The 21,186-nt window shown below is 47.5% G+C and overlaps 2 protein-coding genes across 4 annotated transcripts in view; one reads left to right on the forward strand and one right to left on the reverse strand.

The window, feature by feature from the left end:
* Positions 1-5,064, forward strand: part of NIP7 (nucleolar pre-rRNA processing protein NIP7) — a 22,562-nt gene extending 17,498 nt beyond the window's left edge. Inside the window, exon 5 of the mRNA XM_075939792.2 lies at positions 4,987-5,064. Coding sequence (XP_075795907.2) covers positions 4,987-5,043 — 57 coding nt within the window. The 3' untranslated portion in view covers positions 5,044-5,064. The remainder of the gene's footprint in view (positions 1-4,986) is intronic.
* The window catches only part of TERF2 (telomeric repeat binding factor 2), a 16,566-nt gene extending 8,742 nt beyond the window's left edge, over positions 1-7,824 (reverse strand). For 2 of the 3 annotated variants that reach the window (XM_075939786.2, XM_075939784.2), the window contains exons 1-6: positions 7,560-7,823; positions 6,954-7,049; positions 5,149-5,279; positions 4,112-4,198; positions 3,667-3,813; positions 784-1,175 (exon numbers count right to left, since the gene is read on the reverse strand). In XM_075939786.2, the coding sequence (XP_075795901.2) occupies positions 784-1,175; positions 3,667-3,813; positions 4,112-4,198; positions 5,149-5,279; positions 6,954-7,049; positions 7,560-7,752 (1,046 nt within the window). In that variant the 5' untranslated portion in view covers positions 7,753-7,823. Of the gene's footprint in view, positions 1-783; positions 1,176-3,666; positions 3,814-4,111; positions 4,199-5,148; positions 5,280-6,953; positions 7,050-7,559 lie in introns of all 3 variants that reach the window. The other variant, XM_075939785.2, reaches the window with a different exon arrangement.
* Positions 7,825-21,186: the final 13,362 nt, after the last annotated feature.

Here is a 21,186-nt window from a genome sequence, read left to right on the forward strand (position 1 = left end):
CTTTGACCACTTTGTTCTTTTCTAATAAAACTAAGTTTTCAGTACTAAAGGACTGTGCTGGCAGCATGGTATTTTGGGCAAGATTCAAACTAATGTTGATCTGACAACATGGCTGTTACTTTGGGGATCAGAAGAACATTCTGTATAGTGAAGGGATTTTTAAGGAACTCCTCACTTTACTGGACTTATTTGCTGAGTGGGAGCCAGAGAACTGGAAGGCAATAAAGGGAGCTGTGCGATTTCTTTCTTTCAGCTTCTTGGTGATTGGCAAGGGAGATCAGGAGCACAATTAGGGACTGGTTGGTGAATCTAATTATAGTGTTAATTTTGTGAGTATCTGCTTTCCTTTTTGTAGCCTCTCCAGACCTCGGCATTTTCACTGTCAGCTGTCCTAGGCACCTCAGGGCACACCACCCACCTGTTTTATCCCTCCAAAGAGTGATAAGCTACATGCCAACCTATGTCCTCTGATCCAAGACCCCCCCCTCATTCACCACCTGTCACAAGGGACACCTTTCCTTCCTGTAGTTCAAACACTCACCAGGGAACCATTCAGAAAATAGATGAACACTTTAATTCAGAGCTAGACAGTGTGGTGAAAAATCCTGAAATAGTCTCTGGAGCAGCCCAACCACACTGCCATGTGGAAAAAGTTATGGCTGCCTACGCACAACATGAAACCAAGGGGCGCTATCTTTCAGAAGCCAAATTCTGCCAAACTTCATTCACCGCATGGGGTCAGATTTCCCCTCTAAGCGCAAACGCAACACAATAGCTGCTCACCTCTCAGAGTTCTTTGAAAGCATTTCCATATTGTCTGAAGCCACTGCCACTGGTTGCTTAGCCACTTCCGCGTGCTCTGGCGCTGTTGCTGCTGGCTGCTTAGCCACTTCCGCGGGCTCTGGCGCTGTTGCTGCTGGCTGCTTAGCCACTTCCGCGGGCTCTGGCACTGTTGCTGCTGGCTGTTTAGCCACTTCCGCGGGCTCTGGCGCTGTTGCTGCTGGCTGTTTAGCCACTTCCGCGGGCTCTGGCGCTGTTGCTGCTGGCTGTTTAGCCACTTCCGCGGGCTCCAGCGCTGTTGCTGCTGGCTGCTTAGCCACTTCCACGGGCTCTGGCGTGGTTGCCAGCTGCTTAGGGTCATCAGTACATTCGGAATTCAAAGTCTGTTTCGCCATCTTCGACAGGAAGAAAGCACATAATCATTACCAAGAGAACACCATGGAACTGCATTTATTGTACCCCCATCCATAGGCATGGGACATTATTTAATCAGCCAAGTGCACCATCCCTGCAATTATTTGTTGCTCTCTGGTCAGGGCCCTTTTTAGGAAAGACAGCTGCCACGCGACATCATTGTGACAGGAGCAGAGAAAGGTCATCCTAGTGGTTGTCACAGTGCCCTTCGAGAACTAGACCCTGACCTTCCACTGGGCCTAATCTTGGAAGATCAAGATACCTGCTGGCTGATACCCTGAGGGCCCAGGGCTACAAGGTCTAGATTCACACCCTGCTCCTGGGGGCCCTGGGTGTGTGGGACCTCCAAACGAACCAGTGCTACGAGCGGGCAGCATTGGTCAGTGCTCAGCCAGATCATGAGGCAGCTGATGGTGCCTGATGACATCCTGTGGTCCAGAGACATCTACATGGAGCACATCACAGGCCACCATCAATACCAGGACAAGTGACTGAGACCACTGACAAGTGACATGGCCAGAGAAATCACCACTTCCTTCTATGACAGACTATGCATCTTCCCACAGGAAACATACGAGACAGCCAATACGGGACACAGAAATCGTCCGCTTCTTTCCCTGATCGACTATGTAACTATTCACAGAAGACCCACAAGAAACCGACAGACCAAAGGACATATGCTACTGAGGGATGTGCTCCATCTATGCACTTAACCACCAGAGACTGTGACTTTATACCCTGTATGGATGGCTTCCCCAAAGACACTGATTTACTGACACTTCAAAAAAATACATCCACCTTAATCTAGGACAATGCTGATTATGCACACGATGTATCTCATTAACCATGTAAACCGATACTTGTATTTCCTCATAACCCAAGCTTGACCCCCAATATACAGAGCCTTCCTTTTTTACTTGCATCATATAAGCATTTGCTTTAATAAAATATTTTCAGTCTATTTGGGATACAGTGACAACTATGGTCATTTGTCAGGCGCTCCATAGTAGTTACATGATTAAGATCTATAATAGTGGCCAATTAATTTTACAACATAGAACCCGGAGAGAGGGTCTGCATTTTAAATGCTAAGAATTCATTCCCTTGCTGCTCTGGTCCCAAAGCTTTGGAGTCAGACTTATGTATCAGACTTTTGAATACAAGTAAAAAATGTTCCATTTGAATAAGAATGAAACAAATTGGTACCTTCTTTCCAATTCACATCAATGGAAACTATGGTATCAATATTAGCAATGTCATTTGTGCCTCTAAGCCAGAGATGTTATTCTGCACAGAGGAGGGTTACCAAGCTTCAAGAACTACAATCACTGGGAAAGAATTACTGCACATTCTGGGACATGTAAACATCACCAACACAGTAAACCCCCAAGGATTTTACAAACACAGTAAAAGCTTTTTTATCCAACACGTTGGGGAAATGGGGGTGCTGGTAAGTGAAAAACTGGTTAATGAAGAGGAATTTGAACATGTAAAGGGGCCTCAGAGTAGGGTGTAAAGGGTTTTGGAGTGCCAGATCCAGAGGCATTCACCTTGGGTAGCTCCTCACAAGCAGCGTCCTGTCCTTGCTGCTCTTGGTGGAAGCACGGCAGGGTAGCTCTATGTCCTGCCTCAAGTGCTGGCTCCACAGCTCCCATTGGCTGGGAACCATGGCCAAAGGGAGCTGCAGGGGCAGCACTTACAGGCAGGGGCAGCACACAGAGACACCTAGTCACACCTCCACCTAGGAGCAGCAAGAGAGGTCACCACCTGTGAAGAGCCATGCAGGGAACCTGCCAGCCCCACACTAGCCAGACTATAAAGCAAAATTTCTATAGAGATTAGAGCACTTTCTGATTTCTACAGGGCTAGATAACACAGCTTTTACTAAGGTGGGTCAGACCAATTTCCGCAGGCCCAGGAAACAAAGAAAGGCTTTCCATAAAAATGGTGAATTTAAAGCAGGGTATGTAATGGGAGGGGAGGTTGTTCTTGATATGACATGAACCTTTAACAAGAGGGCAAGCCCTGCTGAAAAGGTCTGAAGGGCTCTGACTCTTACCAAAGCCTCATGTGGAAGATGAGTGACTTTTGGTAAACTTAATGTGGGCAGACCTTTAATGATTTTGTGATAAGTTTTCCTCTGTTCTTTTGTTCTTAAATAAACACACTTTGCCTTGTGAAGGCTTGCTGGTTCCTTGTCCTTCAAGAAAGAGTGTAATCATGGGTGGAGAGATAGATCAGACTGCTAGGACAGTCCCAGAGAACTGCAAGCCTAAATTCCAAATCTGAAAACTAAAGAGTCACAACACCCTGCCTACAGAGGTTACAGCTGGAGGCCTCAGACCTTTTGATCAGAGCATGGAGGGATTAGAGGCAACGTGCAACACAAGCAATTTTCCTGCAGGCTCTGGAGATGGGGGAAGTGACAGCTGGAATAGGGCTGAAATATGGGTAGCCAGGGCAAACACTTACTGTCAAGAGAAAGGGCTCTGAATCCTCCAGGTAGGTCTCCAAGAACTGGAACGCACTCTGTTGAAAAGCTTTGTAGGAAAAATTTCGGATCATCGTATGAGACAAATTCTTCTCACGGATAATGCTGAGCAACTCTGTCCTCAGTTTCTAGTCAAGAGGCAAGAACATTCTGAATATGTACAAATGATACATGTTATAAGTTCAGGAGCAGGAGGATTTGGGTGAGAGGGCACTACAACATTATTAACCAACTCACACTGATCTAAATTAAGAAGCAAAAGCCAAAAAGCCTGGAGTCTGTGTCAGCCTTGTCAACTACACCCCCTTATTGTTCCTAACACAATGGTAACAGCAGACAAAAGCAAAGAAAAGGAAGCATGGTTGGGAACATATTGCATAGCCAACAAGGCATTCCATCTCACCCCACAAAAAGTCACAAACTCACCTGGGTGTTAGGATCCTTTGCCATGATTTTTTTCAGAATTTTTGAGGCTTTATCAAACTCTCTCTTTTTAATACAAATGATAACAGCCTAGAGAGGGAGGAGAGGGGGAAAAAAAAAAGAGGATCTCAGTTTTTCTATGCTCATCAGTTTAACCACATCTCCTAAATCAGTTTCACAAACAGCACAAGCAAAATGCAAGCAAAGCCTTTAATGTTACTACCAAACACTATCCTAGTAATATGGAAATAAACAGTTTGTAGTAAACACCTTAATGAGCTGCTAACCTAAAATCCTACTATACCTTTCTGACTCTCCCATTCATGCAAGGTTATGATTAAGGTTTGTGTTACCTGATTTTCATTTGTATGGTGCCATTTAATTCATGTACATTAAATTTGAGAACTCACTAGTTCTCATCCAGATTTCTTAATTTTGAATAAAACAAGTGGCCTTCTCCAGGATCCAGAGTTACCTGGCACATCAGAACTTAAGCAGCTGATGTGGCCCATCCCCAAAGAGTTTACAAGTGAAGGTAGACAACATGTGGCTGTAGGAAGGGAGAGCAAATTTGTCAAAGACGCTTTGGGGAGGGTGGGCAAGTGTCTCCTTGTCTCAGGCTTATTTATTGCAATGTCATATGCAATAAGACATCACAGTTACAATTTGCATACATTATACATACCAGCTTTATCCCATGCCAGCAAATTGTACAGACTAGTTGCAATACCATGTTTTCAAGTGTCTAAAAATCTCTCCTAAGAGCATTCTGGTTCTACATGTAAAAGGCCCTCCAGCAAAAGGAGAAAGGATGCAATATTTCTAATATATTCCACGGAGAAAAATGGTAATAAGAAACGTTCTGCTTTTCTTGCTAGCAATTTATAGGTTCCCCCAGCAGTAAGACAAAGACAAATGACAGAGGGAAGACCTGAGAAGGGACAATTACCTACAATGTAAGCAAATCCTTTTTATTAAATTAGAATAAAACTTATAAAAGTTTAAACCATTTGAATGAAAAAGGAGAACTTGACCCTTACAGCTTCTTTCACCATTTTTCTAACAGATTCCATTGTCACCGCAGACACAGGAAATTCTCGATTAATCAGCTCCAGCACACCGATTGCTGATTCAAGGGGGGTGAGCTCTGACTCTTTATCAAAGGTGCAATCTGCAATTCACAGAAACAATTTATTTCAATTGGTTTTAAAATAAACACACATCTGCCGAGGCCAAAGAAAACCTCTACAGAAAACTGCCAAGACAAGTAGGCCACAACTGCTTAATTAGGCCACTAAGACTGCAGTAACTGACAACAGAGAACAGCACACACAAAACAATTATAAACATGCAATTCAACTGAAAGAAGGACTGTCTAAGGTATGCCATATCTTCAAAAAGAAACATTTGGTGAGTTTTGAAATTAAAAGCAATCAAACATTATGAGCTGAGGTTGTGGAGATATGTTTTAATTTATGCCAAAGAGAGAAAAGTCAGGAATTAACATACTGAATAAAAGTTACACAAGGTTACACAAATGCAGTTTAAAATCACAAACATTAAGAAACTCAGAATTAAAGTTTGTGCCATATTATTGAATCCTCGTGGAATGAGGTTTAACAGTTAATTCGAACTAAGGGGTTTATCGCGGAATCGTGCTTCTCTGCCACATGTAGATGCGGGCAGTTACTTCAGGCTAGTCAGTTTCCAAAATGGCGACCAGCCAGGAACATGTTAATCAAGCGCAGGATATTTAAATCCCAGGCTTCATTAGCAATTTTGGTTGCCCTCATTAGCCTCCCTAGTTCGAACTAGGGGGCTAGTGTAGACATACTCTTACAGAAAAAATTTAGTGTACGTTATCAGTCAGATCAAGGAGCAGCAATTAATCCTATGGAGTGCCAATTTATTACATCTAGTATACACTAGGGATGTGAATGGTTAACTAGTAAGCATCACCCTTACTGGGTGATGCTTACCGGTTACAGTTGACCCACAGGGGATGGAGCGGCACACTCTCGGGTGAGGAGAGGTGCTCCAGTTCAGTCAGGTTGGTGCACTCCCTTCCTCAGTTAAGTATAACAGTTAGCCAGGTAACTGATTAAACAGGACTTAACATGGCTAGGATAGACACAATAAATTGACCGCCAATTGCTCTAGCATCAACTTCAGTACTCCATCTCAATGAGAAGCACAAGAGGAGCTGACAGGCAAGTGTCTCCCATCAACAGATTGCAGTGAAGGCACCACGGTAAGTCTATCCAAGTTAGTCAACTTCAGCTATGTTATTCATGTAGCAAAAGTTGTGTAAGACTGATCTCCCTGGTAGCATATAGGGATGTAATAATGTAGTCAATTAACCAATAAGCAAAAGCAAAAGAGACCACTGCATCTCTGTGTAACAGCTCTTACTACATTTGAAAAGCAGAGCCAAACTGGTCCTGGAGCCAGCATGAACTGGGACTGCTCAGTGCCAGCTCATGCTGCCCCCGGGAATCAAAACCTCTTATCGACTAATCGAGTAGTTGATGGAATTTACATCAACTACTCAATTAGCTTATTAATTGCTACTTAACATCCCTAGAAAAGACTCTTAAAAAAAATACGTACAAGCAGATAATTTCAAGGAATTATAGCAAAAATTTCAGAGGCCTCTGTGCAAGCAAGAACTTCAACTTTAACAAAGTAGAGTAGTTGGTTTTCCTCAGCCAAACAACAGGTAAAAAGTGATTTCAACAGATTGGTGCCGCGCAGCACTGCCCATGGACAACGCAGCCTGGGGAAGGCCACTTTGGGAACAGGGCTGAACACCAGTAAGGCAAACTGAGGTGCCCTTCTCTCATACCTAGGTTCTCTCCCTCCTCAATTCTCGAAAGAAACTGCATAATGCGCAGCAGCCGAGAGACTGTGGAATCTTTTGTTAGGGGCCGCAGCAGCAGAGCTGGGGAGAAGAAGAGGCAAGCTTGAGACATCTAGAGCAGAAACACACGGCCCCTCCCGGGACCGTTCCCCCTACCAGGGCCATCTCTCCTCCCCCCCCCCCATCCTCTACCAGCCCCCTCCTGGGACTGCCCGCCCACCTTGCCTGCCCCCTCCCACTCCACGAACCCCGCCCCCATCACTTGGTCCCCTTCCCCTCGGCCGGACCTTCCTCCCTCACCCCCTTCCCCCCTCAGAGGCAGGCCCCCGCCCCGCCCCCTGCCCGCGCGCTCCCCCCTCAGGCGCCCCGCCCCCTGCCCGCGCCCCCCCCTGCCCCCGCCCCGCGCTCCCCCCCCCCCTCAGGCGCCCCGCCCCGCCCCGCCCCCTGCCCCCGCGCCCCGCCCCCTCCCCCCTCAGGCGCCCCGCCCCGCCCCCTGCCCGCGCGCTCCCCCCTCAGGCGCCCCGCCCCGCCCCCTGCCCGCGCGCTCCCCCCTCAGGCGCCCCGCCCCCTGCCCGCGCGCTCCCCCCTCACCCTGCATCACTTCGCGGAACTCGCGGAAGTCCCGGTTGCGCCCGGCCCGGTAGGCCCCCACGGCCTGGTGGAAGTAGAACTGCAGCACCCAGCGGTTCACCGCCTCCTCCGGGACGCGGGGCTCGGGCGGCCCTCGCCTCGACGCCATCGGCGCCCGCCGGCTGCCTGCCGCCCGCGCGCGCCCGCCAGCCATCCCGCGCCAGGGCTCTGAAGTGACGCGCACAGCGCGACGGAAGTGACGACATCCCGCCGCGGCCTTCGCGCCTCCTCAGGGAAAGCGAGCGCCCCCTCCGTTCCATCCTCTTATCGCCAAGTGTGGCGACTACAACGACCGGCATGCACTGCGGCCCTCGGGCGGATCTCCCGGCCTGCCCCGCGCGCCCCCTGCTGGCTCGGACCTGCAGTGCAGGCCCCAGCTCCGGAGCTGTAGCCGCACGCCTTTGCCTGCCACGTGGCCAGGCCGGGCGTGGGTGGTCCGCTCCCCCTGAACCGCCCGGGGCTAGAAACCATCGTCTGCCATGCGCAGCGCCGGCTGGGCTCCCCTGGACCACCTGTCCCGGAGCCTCTTGTGCTGCCTTAGGCCCAGTGCAGCCTGGCCCGCCCCAAGCCCACAGCCTGGCCCTTCGGCGACAGGACAGGGGGGAGCTCTCCTACTCTGTCTGAGATTGTGCTAGGGCCCTTCTCGTCTGTTGTAGTTACACACAGGTGAAGGCGGGAAGGCAGTAATGCTCTCCAGCATAAAACACAACAGTGCCCCCCCCCCCCAACCTGGCCATATCCTAGCTGTGTCCTAATTTCATCATTGAGCTTGTTCTCTTCTAGTTTAGTATGTTTGGTGACATCTTTTGTCACCAACAACTCTTCTTTTTCCCCTCGTATTTATATAATATTCCATCCAGGAATAGCGACGAGGAGTCCCGTGGCACCTTATAGACTAACTGAAGTGTAGGAGCATAAGCTTTCGTGGGCAAAGACCCACTTCGTCAGATGCATGTAGTGGAAATTTCCAGAGGCAGGAATAAATATGCAGGCCAGGATCAGGCTGGAGATGACCAGGTGGATCCAATCAAGGAGGATGAGGCCCACTTCTAGCAGCTGATCTGGAGGTGTGAATTCCAAGAGAGCAGAAGCTGCTTTTGTAGTTAGCGAGCCATTCACAGTCTTTGTTTAATCCAGAGTTGATTGTGTCAAACTTAAAGATGAACTGTAGCTCAGCAGTTTCTCTTTGAAGTCTGGTCCTGAAGTTTTTTTGCTGCAGGATGGCTACTTTTAGATCTGCAATTGTGTGTCCAGGAAGATTGAAGTGTTCCCCTACAGGTTTTTGTATGTTGCCATTCCTAATATCAGATTTGTGTCCATTGATTCTTTTACGTAGGGACTGTCCTGTTTGGCCGATGTATATAGCAGTGGGGCATTGTTGGCACATGATGGCATATATTACGTTGGTGGATGTGCAGGAGAATGTACCAGTGACAGTATGGCTGATCTGGTTAGGTCCTGTGATGGTGTTGCTGGTGTATATATGTGGGCAGAGTTGGCACCGAGGTTTGTTGCAAGGATTGGTTCCTGAGTTCGAGTTATTATGGTGCGGTGTGTAGTTGCTGGTGAGAATATGCTTCAGGTTGGCGGGTTGTCTGTGGACAAGGACCGGCCTACCTCCCAAGGCCTGTGAAAGCGAGGGATCATTGTCCAGGATGGGCTGAAGATCACTAATGATGCGTTGGAGAGGTTTTAGCTGGGGACTGTAGGTGATGGCCAGTGGTGTTCTGTTGGTTTCTTTCTTGGGCTTGTCCCGTAGCAGGAGGCTTCTGGGTACACGTCTGGCTCTGTCGATCTGTCTCCTCACTTCCTCGTGTGGGTATCGCAGTTTACAGAATGCTTGTTGAAGATCTTGTAGGTGTAGGTCTCTGTCTGAGGGGTTGGAGCATATGCGGTTGTACCTCAGTGCTTGGCTGTAAACAATGGATCGTGTGGTGTGTCCGGGATGGAAACTGGAGGCATGCAGGTAAGTATAGCGGTCGGTAGGTTTTCGGTATAGGGTGGTATTGATATGACCGTCACTTATTTGTATCGTGGTGTCCAGGAAATGGACCTCCCGTGTAGATTGGTCCATGCATCTGACGAAGTGGGTCTTTGCCCACGAAAGCTTATGCTCCTACACTTCAGTTAGTCTATAAGGTGCCACAGGACTCCTCGTCGCTTTTGCAGATTCAGACTAACACGGCTACCCCTCTGATACTTGACATCCAGGAATAGTGGAAACTCAACTCACTTTACTGGGCTCAATTCTCCAGTTCCCTCTCTTCTTCTTCATGCAAATTCTATCAGAAAACAGCTGCCTTCCTTTCAATAGTCTTTAATCATTTTTGTTGCTCTTCTCTGGACTTTTTCCAGAAATGTCTACATCTCTGCTGAAATATGGTGCCCAAAACTAGGCACAATACTCCAGGGGAGGCCTAATTAGCACAGCTAATTACTTCTTTATTTTTACAACACTCCTGCTAATATGTCTCAGAATTATGTTAGCTCTTTTTAAAATATGTTGACTCATATTTAGCCAGGGGCAGCCCATGAGTATAGGCAGACTTGGCAGTCGAAGGGTGTCTGGGGCGCCCGATTATGACATCATGGGGCACCTGGGGCACCCGGTGATTACATCACGGCTATTGATGGCCGTGCAGGCGGGGGCGCTGATCGTGTATTCCACCGGGGGCGCCAGCTGCCACAGCCAGCCTCAGGCTGCTCCTGCATTTAGCTTGTGTTCCACTACCATCCCTAGGTCCCTTTCTGCAGTTCTCCTTCCTAGGTAGTCACTTCCCTCTCATATGTGAAACTGATTGTTCTTCCCTAAGTGGAATACTTTGCATTTGTCCTTATTGAATTTAATTCTATTTACTTCAGCCCATTTCTCCAGTTTGTCCAGAACATTTTTAATTTTAAACCTATTCTCCAAAGGACTCGCAACCCCTCCCAGTTTGGTCTCACCTGCAAACATTAAGGCTATGCCTACATGACAGTTTTTTTTGCGGAAGAGGCAATGCAAATGAAGTGCTCATTAGCATTTTCTTGTGCTTCATTTGCATACTCTCTTCCAATCCCTTTTGCACAAGGTTTTGGTGCAAAAACAAGGAATGTGGACATTTCCGTTTTGCACAAAAACCCCTTTTTGCACAAGATCCTTATGTCTGTAAAATAGAAGCATAAGGGTCTTGCGCAAAAAGGGGTTTTTGCGCAAAACGGAAACATCCACATTGCTTGTTTTTGTGCAAAAACCTCTTGTGCAAAATGGGTCGGAAGAGATTATGCAAATGAAGCACGAGGAAATGTTAATGAGCGCCTCATTTGCATTGCCTCTTCTGCAAAATGTTCGTAGTGTAGACATAGCCTAAGTCCACTCACCGGGACATTATTTACATAACTGATGAAGATATTGAACAGAACCAGACTCAGAACTGCCCCCGTTAGAGCTCTCCTCATTATGACCTTCCACAGTATCACTGTGAATAACTGATAACTACTGTCTGGAACGGATATGTACCCACCTTATAGCAGCACTATCTAGGTTGTATTTCCCTAGTCTGTTAATGAGAAAATCATGCAAGACTGTATCAAAATCCATTCAGAAGTCTAGATATAATACCATAGCTACCACTTTTCCCCTTCCACAAGGCTTTTTGCCCTGTGAAAGAAACCTATCAAGTTGGTTTGACACTATTTGTTCTTGACAAATCAATGTTGACTGTTATTTATCACCTTATCATCTTCTAGATGTTTGCAAATTGAGTCCTTAATTATTTGCTCCATTATCTTTTCTGATACAGAAGTTAAGCTGACTGGTTTGTAATTCTATGGGTTATCCTTAAATTAATTTATAATATTACACCCAATGACTGCCTAGCCATTCCTTTCTTATTTTCATACCCAACATTGTTTTTCTGTTAGATACCTTTTCTATGGAATCTCAGTTCTAATCCCCAATGGACCTAAATTCTCTCTTTGGTGAGTTCGTCCCTATAAAATGTTTCCTGTTGCAAAAAACAACTCTGCATAGTGCCTAAAAGAGACCCATGTTTGAAATACTGCACTGATAGGCTCCAAAAAGGATTTTGTCAATTTCTACTCAGATAAGTCATTACAAATGGGAGTTCTGTTTGGCATTCAGGACATCCATTTTCCCTCCCCTCCAGCTGTTCACTAGAGGAAAAAGAGAAGGAAAAACAAACAATAAACGTGTGCAAATGGAAAACAATAAATCTGGGAAAGAAAAAATGTTAATGGCAAACAAAGGGAAGTAAAAATAAAATCTGCAATAGCAAGAGGATGATGTGTTTTCACCTCTGGATTGAGTGAGTGACCTCTATAGTGTATACCCATTCAGGGAGGAGTTAGAATGGAAATATTTGTAACCTAGTGTCACAAGATTGAATTTTCAAATGTAGCACTGAAGGGATAGGAAGGATACGGAAAAATCTACAAATCCATGCCATGTCCTGTTCTATAAGGCAGCATGACAGAATCATACAGTTTGCTTAGGATCCTTTACCATATGAAATAGGTAGGCCTATGAGATAATAGCCACTCAGTTTGGCATGAGTGAGCTGCATTGGTTACTCATGATCGAAGGGAAACAACAAAAGAAATCAGCCCCTGCCAAAATTTTAATTGCTAATTGGGGTGCCCCTACATGTCCCCTCTGGTGGTCCTCCCTGCAGCTCCTCACAGCACAGACACCAGTTGCTTCTGTCTGTAAGATCGTTACTCTATTTGCATCTGAGTTCCAGCTTGACACGATCAGACTGAGTCTGAACAGAGATCGGAAGTGGCTAACTCACTACAAAACGTAATTTTCTGCTCTTTTTATATTCACTCCTTCTCATCAGCTGTTGGGAATGGGCCACATCCACTCTGAGTGAATTGACCTCCTTAGCACTGGTCCTCTGCACAGTCATGTAACTCTCTCATCTTTGCATGTGCATATACCTGCCAAACTGAAGTTTCCATTTCATACATCAGATGAAGTGGGTTCCAGCCCATGAAAGCTAATGCTCAAATAAATGTGTTTGTCTTTCTCGACTCCTCATTGTTTTTGCTGAAACAGACTAACACGGCTACCCCTCTGAAACATCCTACAAGTTATTCATAAGGCCTAAACACCACCATCCTTACAACTTCTAATGTCTAGATTAGCGTATAAGGTAGCCAGACTGGTTTCCAGCAATCCCTTTGTCAGTGTTCTGTGAGACCTGGGGCCTGGAGCTGTCCTGTCCATAGGATCATAGAATCATAGGACTGGAAGGGACCTCGAGAGGTCATCGAGTCCAGCCCCCCGCCCTCAAGGCAGGACCAAGCTCCGTCTACACCATCCCTGACAGATGTCTATCTAACCTGTTCTTAAATATCTCCAGAGAGGGAGATTCCACCACCTCCCTTGGCAATTTATTCCAATATTTGACCACCCTGACAGTTAGGAATTTTTTCCTAATGTCCAATCTAAACCTCCCCTGCTGCACTTTAAGCCCATTACTCCTTGTCCTGTCCTCAGAAACCAAGAGGAACAAATTTTCTCCTTCCTCCTTGTGACACCCTTTTAGATATTTGAAAACCGCTATCATGTCCCCCCTTAATCTTCTTTTTTCCAAACTAAACAAGCCCAGTTCATGAAGCCTGGCTTCATAGGTCTCTAGACCTTTAATCATTCTTGTTGCTCTTCTGTGTACCCTTTCCAATTTCTCCACATCTTTCTTGAAATGTGGCGCCCAGAACTGGACACAGTACTCCAGCTGAGGCCTAACTAGTGCAGAGTAGAGCGGCAGAATGACTTCACGAGTTTTGCTTACAACACACCTGTTGATACAACCTAGAATCATATTTGCTTTTTTTGCAACAGCATCACACTATTGACTCATATTCAACTTGTGGTCCACTATGACCCCTAGATCCCTTTCCGCCATGCTCCTTCCTAGACAGTCGCTTCCCATCTTGTATGTATGGAACTGATTGTTCCTTCCTAAGTGGAGCACTTTGCATTTCTCTTTATTAAACCTCATCCTGTTTACCTCTGACCATTTCTCTAACTTGCTAAGGTCATTTTGAATTATGTCCCTATCCTCCAAAGAAGTTGCAACCCCACCCAGTTTGGTATCATCTGCAAACTTAATAAGCGTACTCTCTATCCCAATATCTACATCATTGATGAAGATATTGAACAGTACGGGTCCCAAAACAGACCCTTGAGGAACTCCACTTGTTATCCCTTTCCAGCAGGATTTAGAACCATTAACAACAACTCTCTGACTACGGTTATCCAGCCAATTATGCACCCACCTTATCGTGGCCCTATCTAAGTTATATTTGCCTAGTTTATCAATAAGGATGGTTTAGGGCAGCCACAGCAGGCCCCTCGCTCTCGCCCCCTCCTCCCACTCATTGCAGCAGCGCAAGCCAGAGAAGCCCAGCAGCCTGCTCTGCTCTGGCCTGCTGCCCTCTCCCAGCCTGCTGTGCTCAGCTTCTTCATGGAGGAGAATAGCAGAACTCCTCAGCCCCAAGGCACTCTGCCTCCCACTGCTGTGAAGTGGGGCATGGCAGGCTGGAAGAGGATGGCGGGGCAGGGCACAGTGAGTGTTGCAGGGGAGAGAGGCCCCCTCCCTGTAATCCTCTAGTTTGTGCTGCTCCTAGGAGGGGGAAGAAGGTGGAGCAGGGGCTGGAAAGGGAGAGGCAAGTGCAGAATAGGGGTGGGGTTTGGAAGAAGGGATGGGACAGGAGCAGGTTGAGATGAGGGTTGACCCAGACCCTGCCTCCCTGGGGATGGCCCTGCTGGGGCCTTGGCATGAGATGGTCTACCAGCATCACAATTATATTCTGCAAAGTAGCAGGAGAAGACAATGGAGCATGAAGACCTAAGAAGAATCAGGAGGGAACAGCCCACAACCTCTCTAACACAAAGCAAATTAATCCCCTGCTCCTCAGACCCCTAAGCCCAAGTAGTGTTGGGCCGGGCTGGCACCTGGATGGGAAATATGGACAGAAATCAAGAAGTGGTGGTGGTTAAAGACTGTGAGACATTCTTCCCTTTGAATGAGAGGTGAACTCAGCCTTGTGCTGAAGAACTCCAGTGCTGTTGGAGTACTTGTTTCTGGAGGATGGTCTGAGCCACTTGATGGTAACTAAAAATCCTGTAACAACTTTGCCAAGGTAGAAATATTTGTCTAATTCCAGCCCAGGTAAATTACTCTCTGGCTGACCTAACTTGTCCGTGCTAGCCCAAATACAAACAATTAGGGGGTGTGCTGCATTTCAACCTAGAGGGCTATGAAGTCTCACACACAATCTGCCAAGTACCTTAGCATCTCAGTTTGAAAGGACCTACAGAAATGTAAGAAAGTATTTGCTCCAGAACTTCTCTTAACAGCCCAGTGCCATTACCAATCCTTGGCCAAGGAAAGGTTTGGTTTTCTCAATGCAGAAAAAACAAAACCAAATCCAACCTCAGCAGGAAGGAACAAATCACAGCCGCATTTGTGCTTTTTGTCCAGGCTGCTTGATTTATGAGCTGCAGTGTGGTGATTAGAGATGAAAGAAAACAATCCAGAGGCCATGACCTGCACATTGCTGGTGTCTCATATCTGCTTTGCTGCCTGAGCAACCTGGATGGGAAACAAATCAGGAAAATTACAAAAGTAATTCTTTTTCTATTGGTTACCTAGCACCCACTCGGTGTACAAGCAGAGGAAAATAAAACCTGCTCTAAAGTGTTTGTTATCTGGACAGACGAATGATACATTTCAGACTCACATTGGTATGTAAAAACTGTAAGGAGTAATAGTGGTCAAAGGATAAGTGTTTGGTATATTTTGCTATTTTATTTTAAGCAAATGAATGTGGAAGGTCTCAGTTTACTTGATTAGGGTGAGCTGCCAGAGAGTATGTTTGAAGGAAGGTTTGAAAGGAAAAAGGTGGGTATTTGTGGCACTGGACAGGAAAGGAGGATGAGAAAGGGGAATAAAGAAGCTGCTAGAGATGGTGCTGTATGTACAGGCAGTCCCCGGGTTACGTACAAGATAGGGACTGTAGGTTTGTTCTTAAGTTGAATTTGTATGTAAGTCGGAACTGGTACATATTGCAGGGGAAACTCTAGCCAAACATTTCTCCAGAGCTCAGTTTTATTCTCCCACACCTCACTTCCCTCAGTCCTTTATTCTCAAGCTGAGGTGTCTGCTGAGAAAAGCCGCTCCGCGTCTCCCTGGTCTGCTGGGGGGAAGCAGCTAGTGCGGGGTTGCCTCACCCCGTTTGTAAGTAGGGATCTGATGTAAGTCGGATCCATGTAACCCAGGGACTGCCTGTAAATGAAAACAAGATAGAGTTGTAACTACAGGGATGGCTCACTCCCCTGGACTCAGCACTGCAACAAAGGAGCTCACACACAGGGCTCTACAAAGAAGCTATGGACAAAACATAGCACTGTCATGCAGACATTTACTGTAGCAACAGAGAGCATTCTTCCACCTCTGTAGTAAATCCACCTATGTGAGGGGCAGTGACTAGATCAACAGGAGACCTTCCATATGCCTACTGGCAGAGTCTAGGTCAACAGCAGAACCCTTTATTTTTCACAGCCCTGAGTGATAATAAACTGACCTAATTTTGTCGTCGTGTAAACCAGTCCTTGGTGTTTTCTGCCAGCAGAGCATAGAATAAGAATTATGACGGTCTATATAGCAACTGTCAAGTGCAAGGCAATCTGATCCATTAATAAAGGAAAACAGCTTTCTTTGGACAGATACATTGTAGAACCCACATGCTTGTCTATGCCTAGAAATGAGATCAACCTTGCTACATAGCTCAGGGCTGTGAAAAATGTCACATGCTGTATGATGCAGTTAACATGAGGAAAACGTTTATCCATGCCAGAGGATATCAAGAGATAGTAAGCATGTGCCATTGTAGTGAGGAGTATAAATGGTTTAATACAGAACTCCCTGTTTCTGGAGTAGAGGCATAGAAGATACACGGTAGGAGCAGGAAGCTGGTCTGAAGTCAATATGCATGAGCTGTTTCTTGGGCTGTTTTCTCCTGATACATCTCACACCGTGTCTCTATTTATTTGCTAATTCTTTGATGGTGTCTTAATCCAGATTAATTTCCTTAGGCAGAACCAGTAAAATAACTAAGGCAAGGGTCAGCTTTTAGCTCATAGCAATACTAGCTGCACTATGCAAGACAGCAGTTGAATTGATTTGAAGTGATGGTTGGCAGGCACGGATGGCGCAATTTCCTTCTCTTTGGTAACAAAATATTCCTTCCAACCAGAAAGAAACCTAGAAGATTTGGTAAGAGACTAACTGGGATTTTAAGAAAGTCTAAGAACAGCCACACTGGGTCAGCCCAAAGGTCCATGAAGCCCAGTGTCCTGTCTGCCAACAGCTGCCAATGTGGGGTGCCCCAGAGGGAGGGAACAGAAACAGGTTATCATCAAATTATCCCTCTCCTCTCCTCTCATCCATTTACAGCCCCTGACAGACAAAGGCTTGGGACACCGTGCTTACCAATTCTGGCTAATTAATATTGATGGATCTGACCTCCGCAAATGTATCTAGTTCTTTTTTGAACCCTGTTAAAGTCCTGGTCTTCACAGCATCCTCTGGCAAGAAGTTCCACAAGTTGACTGTACGCTGCATGAAGAAGGTAGGCACCTAGCTCCCATTATATTTAAATAGGTTTGGGTGTTTAACTCCCTGGGTCTCTTTGGAAATTCCCAGCTGTAGTAAAGAGTGCTGGAGTTAGTCACTGTTTCTCTTTCTGCATGGAACAATAGACAGTTTTAGTGACACCCCTTTTGAGTTATGCAGATTTCTTCCCTCTACAATGAAATTAAAGGTTGCAGTCACTTGCCAACTAGTAAACAGAGCTGATTATATTTAAATATATGATGTACACACACAAGAAAACCCCATTAGAAATGAGGGGCAAAAACTTCCAACCCACAGATACCCCTTATGTCTGCAGTGAGCTTCTAAGCTGTGGCCTCTTCAGCATGCTGGAGAGGAGCAGCACTGACCTCTACCCAGTCACTTGGCTGTGTTACCTACCCTATGAAATGGCCCAGGGAGCTTAGCATTTTGTTCTGCAGTTTTGCAAACGGACATTTTGGAAATTGCTAGACAGTCCTCTTTGTTTTCTAAATGCTGTTAAAGCACCTGGCCATTTTAACGGCTTGTGAGACAGATTGTCTTCTGCACATGCTTTCTGAAGGAAAAAACCAGTGTGGATCTCATTCCTGTTGAGATGCACCTGCTTTTCAGACCAAAGCCACTAGAAGCCAACTCTTAATCATGGAACACTCTGCCATTTTGTCAGCACTGTGTAGGAGATCGGAATTGTCATTTAGAGAGACTAATAGAGTTTCTTTGTTCAGGTTTTTTTGTCTTTGTTACTAGAGATGGACTAGAACCAGACTATCTCCAAAAATCTCTGCCCTTTGGATCTGGACTTTGTGACTCTGGCTCATCTCTGCTTTCTACCATTTTAACCTTTCTTTCACATCCATGGTAAAGAAAGGAAAAGGTAGTTGGGCCGGTCTCTGGCTCATGTGGTTAGACGAGCTTAACTGGTAACTGAAGACAAATGCACATTTCCTGTGAAATGAGATTTATTTTCCAAAATATTTCCCCTTACTTACTGAATAAACATAGAACAGGAAGACAGGAATTTTCCAATAAGGCCACGTGACAAAAATACAGTCACACCAAGAATAACTCACATGACATAAGGTAAACATGACACCATGTGAGCAGACTCTAAAGGGACTTCATGTCAAAGCTCCACAGCTCACATGCTTCCTTCCCTGTTCATCTGTACATAATTACAAGAGGACTGTTGGCCCCTTACTAAAACTCAGTGTGGGAGGGAGGGGGTTGGTTGGCCAGCTCTCAGCACCAGAAGGAAGGGGAAGGGTGGATGGGAAATCAGGACCCGGAGGTTGACACTCCCCAGGGGCAATGGGGAGAGGCCCATAATCCAGGCCAGCCTGGTTGGCAGAGCAGGGTAGGGCAGGGCAGGGCAGGGCAGGCAGGCAGGCTAAGGAGAGAACTGGGATCGGGTCCTGTCCTCCTGTGAGCTGGAATCATCTGGAGCAGGCAGTGGGGCTGAGCTAAGGAGAGAGCAGGGGCCCAAGCTGAGCTAGGGAGCGAAGTGAGGCCTGCCAGAGAGAGCAGGGAGCAGAGCAGTGTTGGGAACAAAGCCACAGCAACAAAAGCCAGAGAAGCAGCCCCAAAAGCAGATCAGTACTTGGAACAGACCAAACCTGAGCTGGGATGAAAGCTGCAGCAGCCAGAGGCTGAGGGACCAGAGAAGCAGACCCGGGGTCTGGAGGCAGAGCAGCATCAGTGCTGAGGAGAGAGGAGCTGGAGAAGCCTGAAGAACATAAGAACAGTCCCCCAGAAATCCTGAGCCCAGCCTTGTTGGGGTTACAAGGACTGTTCCACACAAGAGAGTGGAAGAGGTGCCCTCAAAGTCAGGGAGACCTCTTGGCAAAGAGAGCTGGAGCAAGGACTGAGATCCTTTTGCTAGCCCATCTCCTGGAGGTGGAGGGGGGGGGGGAGTAGAAGCCAGGAAAGTTCACCACAATAGCAGTTCATTCCCTTGCTTATATACATAACAAAGGAATCACTGCGACTATACACGTCCTTGGATTAAAGCTGGTTTCAGCCTTGTACTGGATCCAAAGCTGTATTTCTAGGCTTTTCTCCCCAGAGCCAAATGGCAAGGGAGTGATAATGATGGACATGCCCACAATACTCCCTCTGTAGCACTCAGTGGATGTAATAACTGACCTCTGGCTCCCCCTTTGCTACCACATGGGATTCAAAGTCCTTGTTGGCACCTCTGCTCTCCCCGTGTTGTCCAACCTAGTTTTCTCATCAGATGCCAGCTTTGATGCCCCACCATCCATTTCTCCCACATTTCTTTTCTCCACATTGTTTTCCTTGCTGCCCACTACAGACAGAACATGTCCTATACTCCAGCTCACTCCACCTCTCTCTCCTCAAAATCTGTCTCTTCCATGGTGCTTACAAGGAGATACTGAGAAAAATCTCATGTGAGCCACTTAAGACACATACAGCTACTGCTTCCTGCTCTCACCTCTCCCCATCCCCTCTTACTAGCTGTTCCCTATTATGACATTTTAGGATACAGGTAGCATCCATTTGCTCTGCAAAGTGCCATCCACTGTAATCTATGAGAATTGACCATTCTGTGTCAAGCCCACTAATCTACCATCTCCAGCTGTCTCTAGTAGTAGCCATGGCTGGTCTAAGAAGGACTGCAGCGAAGTCCAGTCAGCAGACCAGTGGGGCTAAGGCAGGCTCCCAGCACAGTACTCATACATAGCAGCATGTCCCTACTTCAGCTCCTATGCATAGGGGCAGCAAAGCAGCTCCACATGCCACCCCTCCACAAACACTGGCTCTGCAACCTCATTGGCTAGGAACCAAGGCTAACAGGAGCTGCAAGGATGGTGCCTGCTGGCCACATCTCCACGTTAGAGTTGGAAGGGGGACAAGTTGCCACTTCTGGGAGAGGCTTGAAGTAAGTGCTGCACTCATAGCCAAAGCCCTCCCCCCAAACCCCAGCTCTCTGCCCCAGTCTGGTAAAAATGATCAAATCACAGTGGGGAGAGTGAGCAGGGTCTTGGAGGATGGGTGGGACAGGAGGCAAGGCAAGGGTGTTCAGTTTTGTTTGTGCAATAGAAATTTGACAACCCTAACTGCTAGGGGCACAGAGGCCACCCCTGAAGCACCCAGCTAGTTGTACTGCCCCATGGCAGCCTTGGGCAGCAACAGGTGAGCTGGCAGGTTTGCTGGGCCCTTGGGCCAGGTAGGGGTGCTTCATGCTCCTACAAGAGGCATATTCTTGGCAAAAGGAGCTGTCAGCTCTCCATGACTCCCGGACTACACTCTCCCAGTGTGCGCCATCTAGGGCTGTGGCAGCAATTTAAAGGGCCCAGAGTTCTGGCTGCCACACTAGCAGGGGCCAGGAGCCCCAAGCCCCTTGGAATTGCTGGGTACCAGGCCTCTACCCCCTTTGCCTTCCCGCCCCCATCAGCCGGCCTAGGCAGGGATCAAAGGTGGAGTCGGAACCTGTGGGGACTGCAGAGGGAGACAGGGCAACGTCACTGCAGCAGTAGGACCCCACTCCCCATGAAGAGGCAATGGAGTAAGGCAGCCTAAGGAGCCACGGTGGCCCAGGGGTTGGGGGAGGGGCCCTTGCTGCACTCCCAGAGTGGCAAGTGGTGCCTGCAGGGGAGGGGGTGCAGGTCACCAAGATGGGCAGGGAAGGGGCACGTGGGCACCTCCTGAGTCACCTCTGCTGCTAGGGATGGGCACTGGCAGCCCCAGGGAGGTGGGGGGAGGGGTCAGGGAGTGTGGGCAGGCACCGCAGAGAGGTGGGGGGAGGGGCCCAGAGATGGGTGGGAGGAGGGGCCAGGGAGTGGGGGCAGGCACCGCAGAGAGGTGGGGGAGGGGCCCAGAGATGGGTGGGAGGAGGGGCCAGGGAGTGGGGGCAGGCACTGCAGAGAGGGGGGAGGGGCCCAGAGATGGGTGGGAGGAGGGGTCAGGGAGTGGGGGCAGGC

Source organism: Pelodiscus sinensis, chromosome 12 (genome assembly GCF_052426305.1).
Source record: "Pelodiscus sinensis isolate ZL-2025 chromosome 12, ASM5242630v1, whole genome shotgun sequence".
NCBI classification, from domain to species: Eukaryota; Metazoa; Chordata; order Testudines; family Trionychidae; genus Pelodiscus; species Pelodiscus sinensis.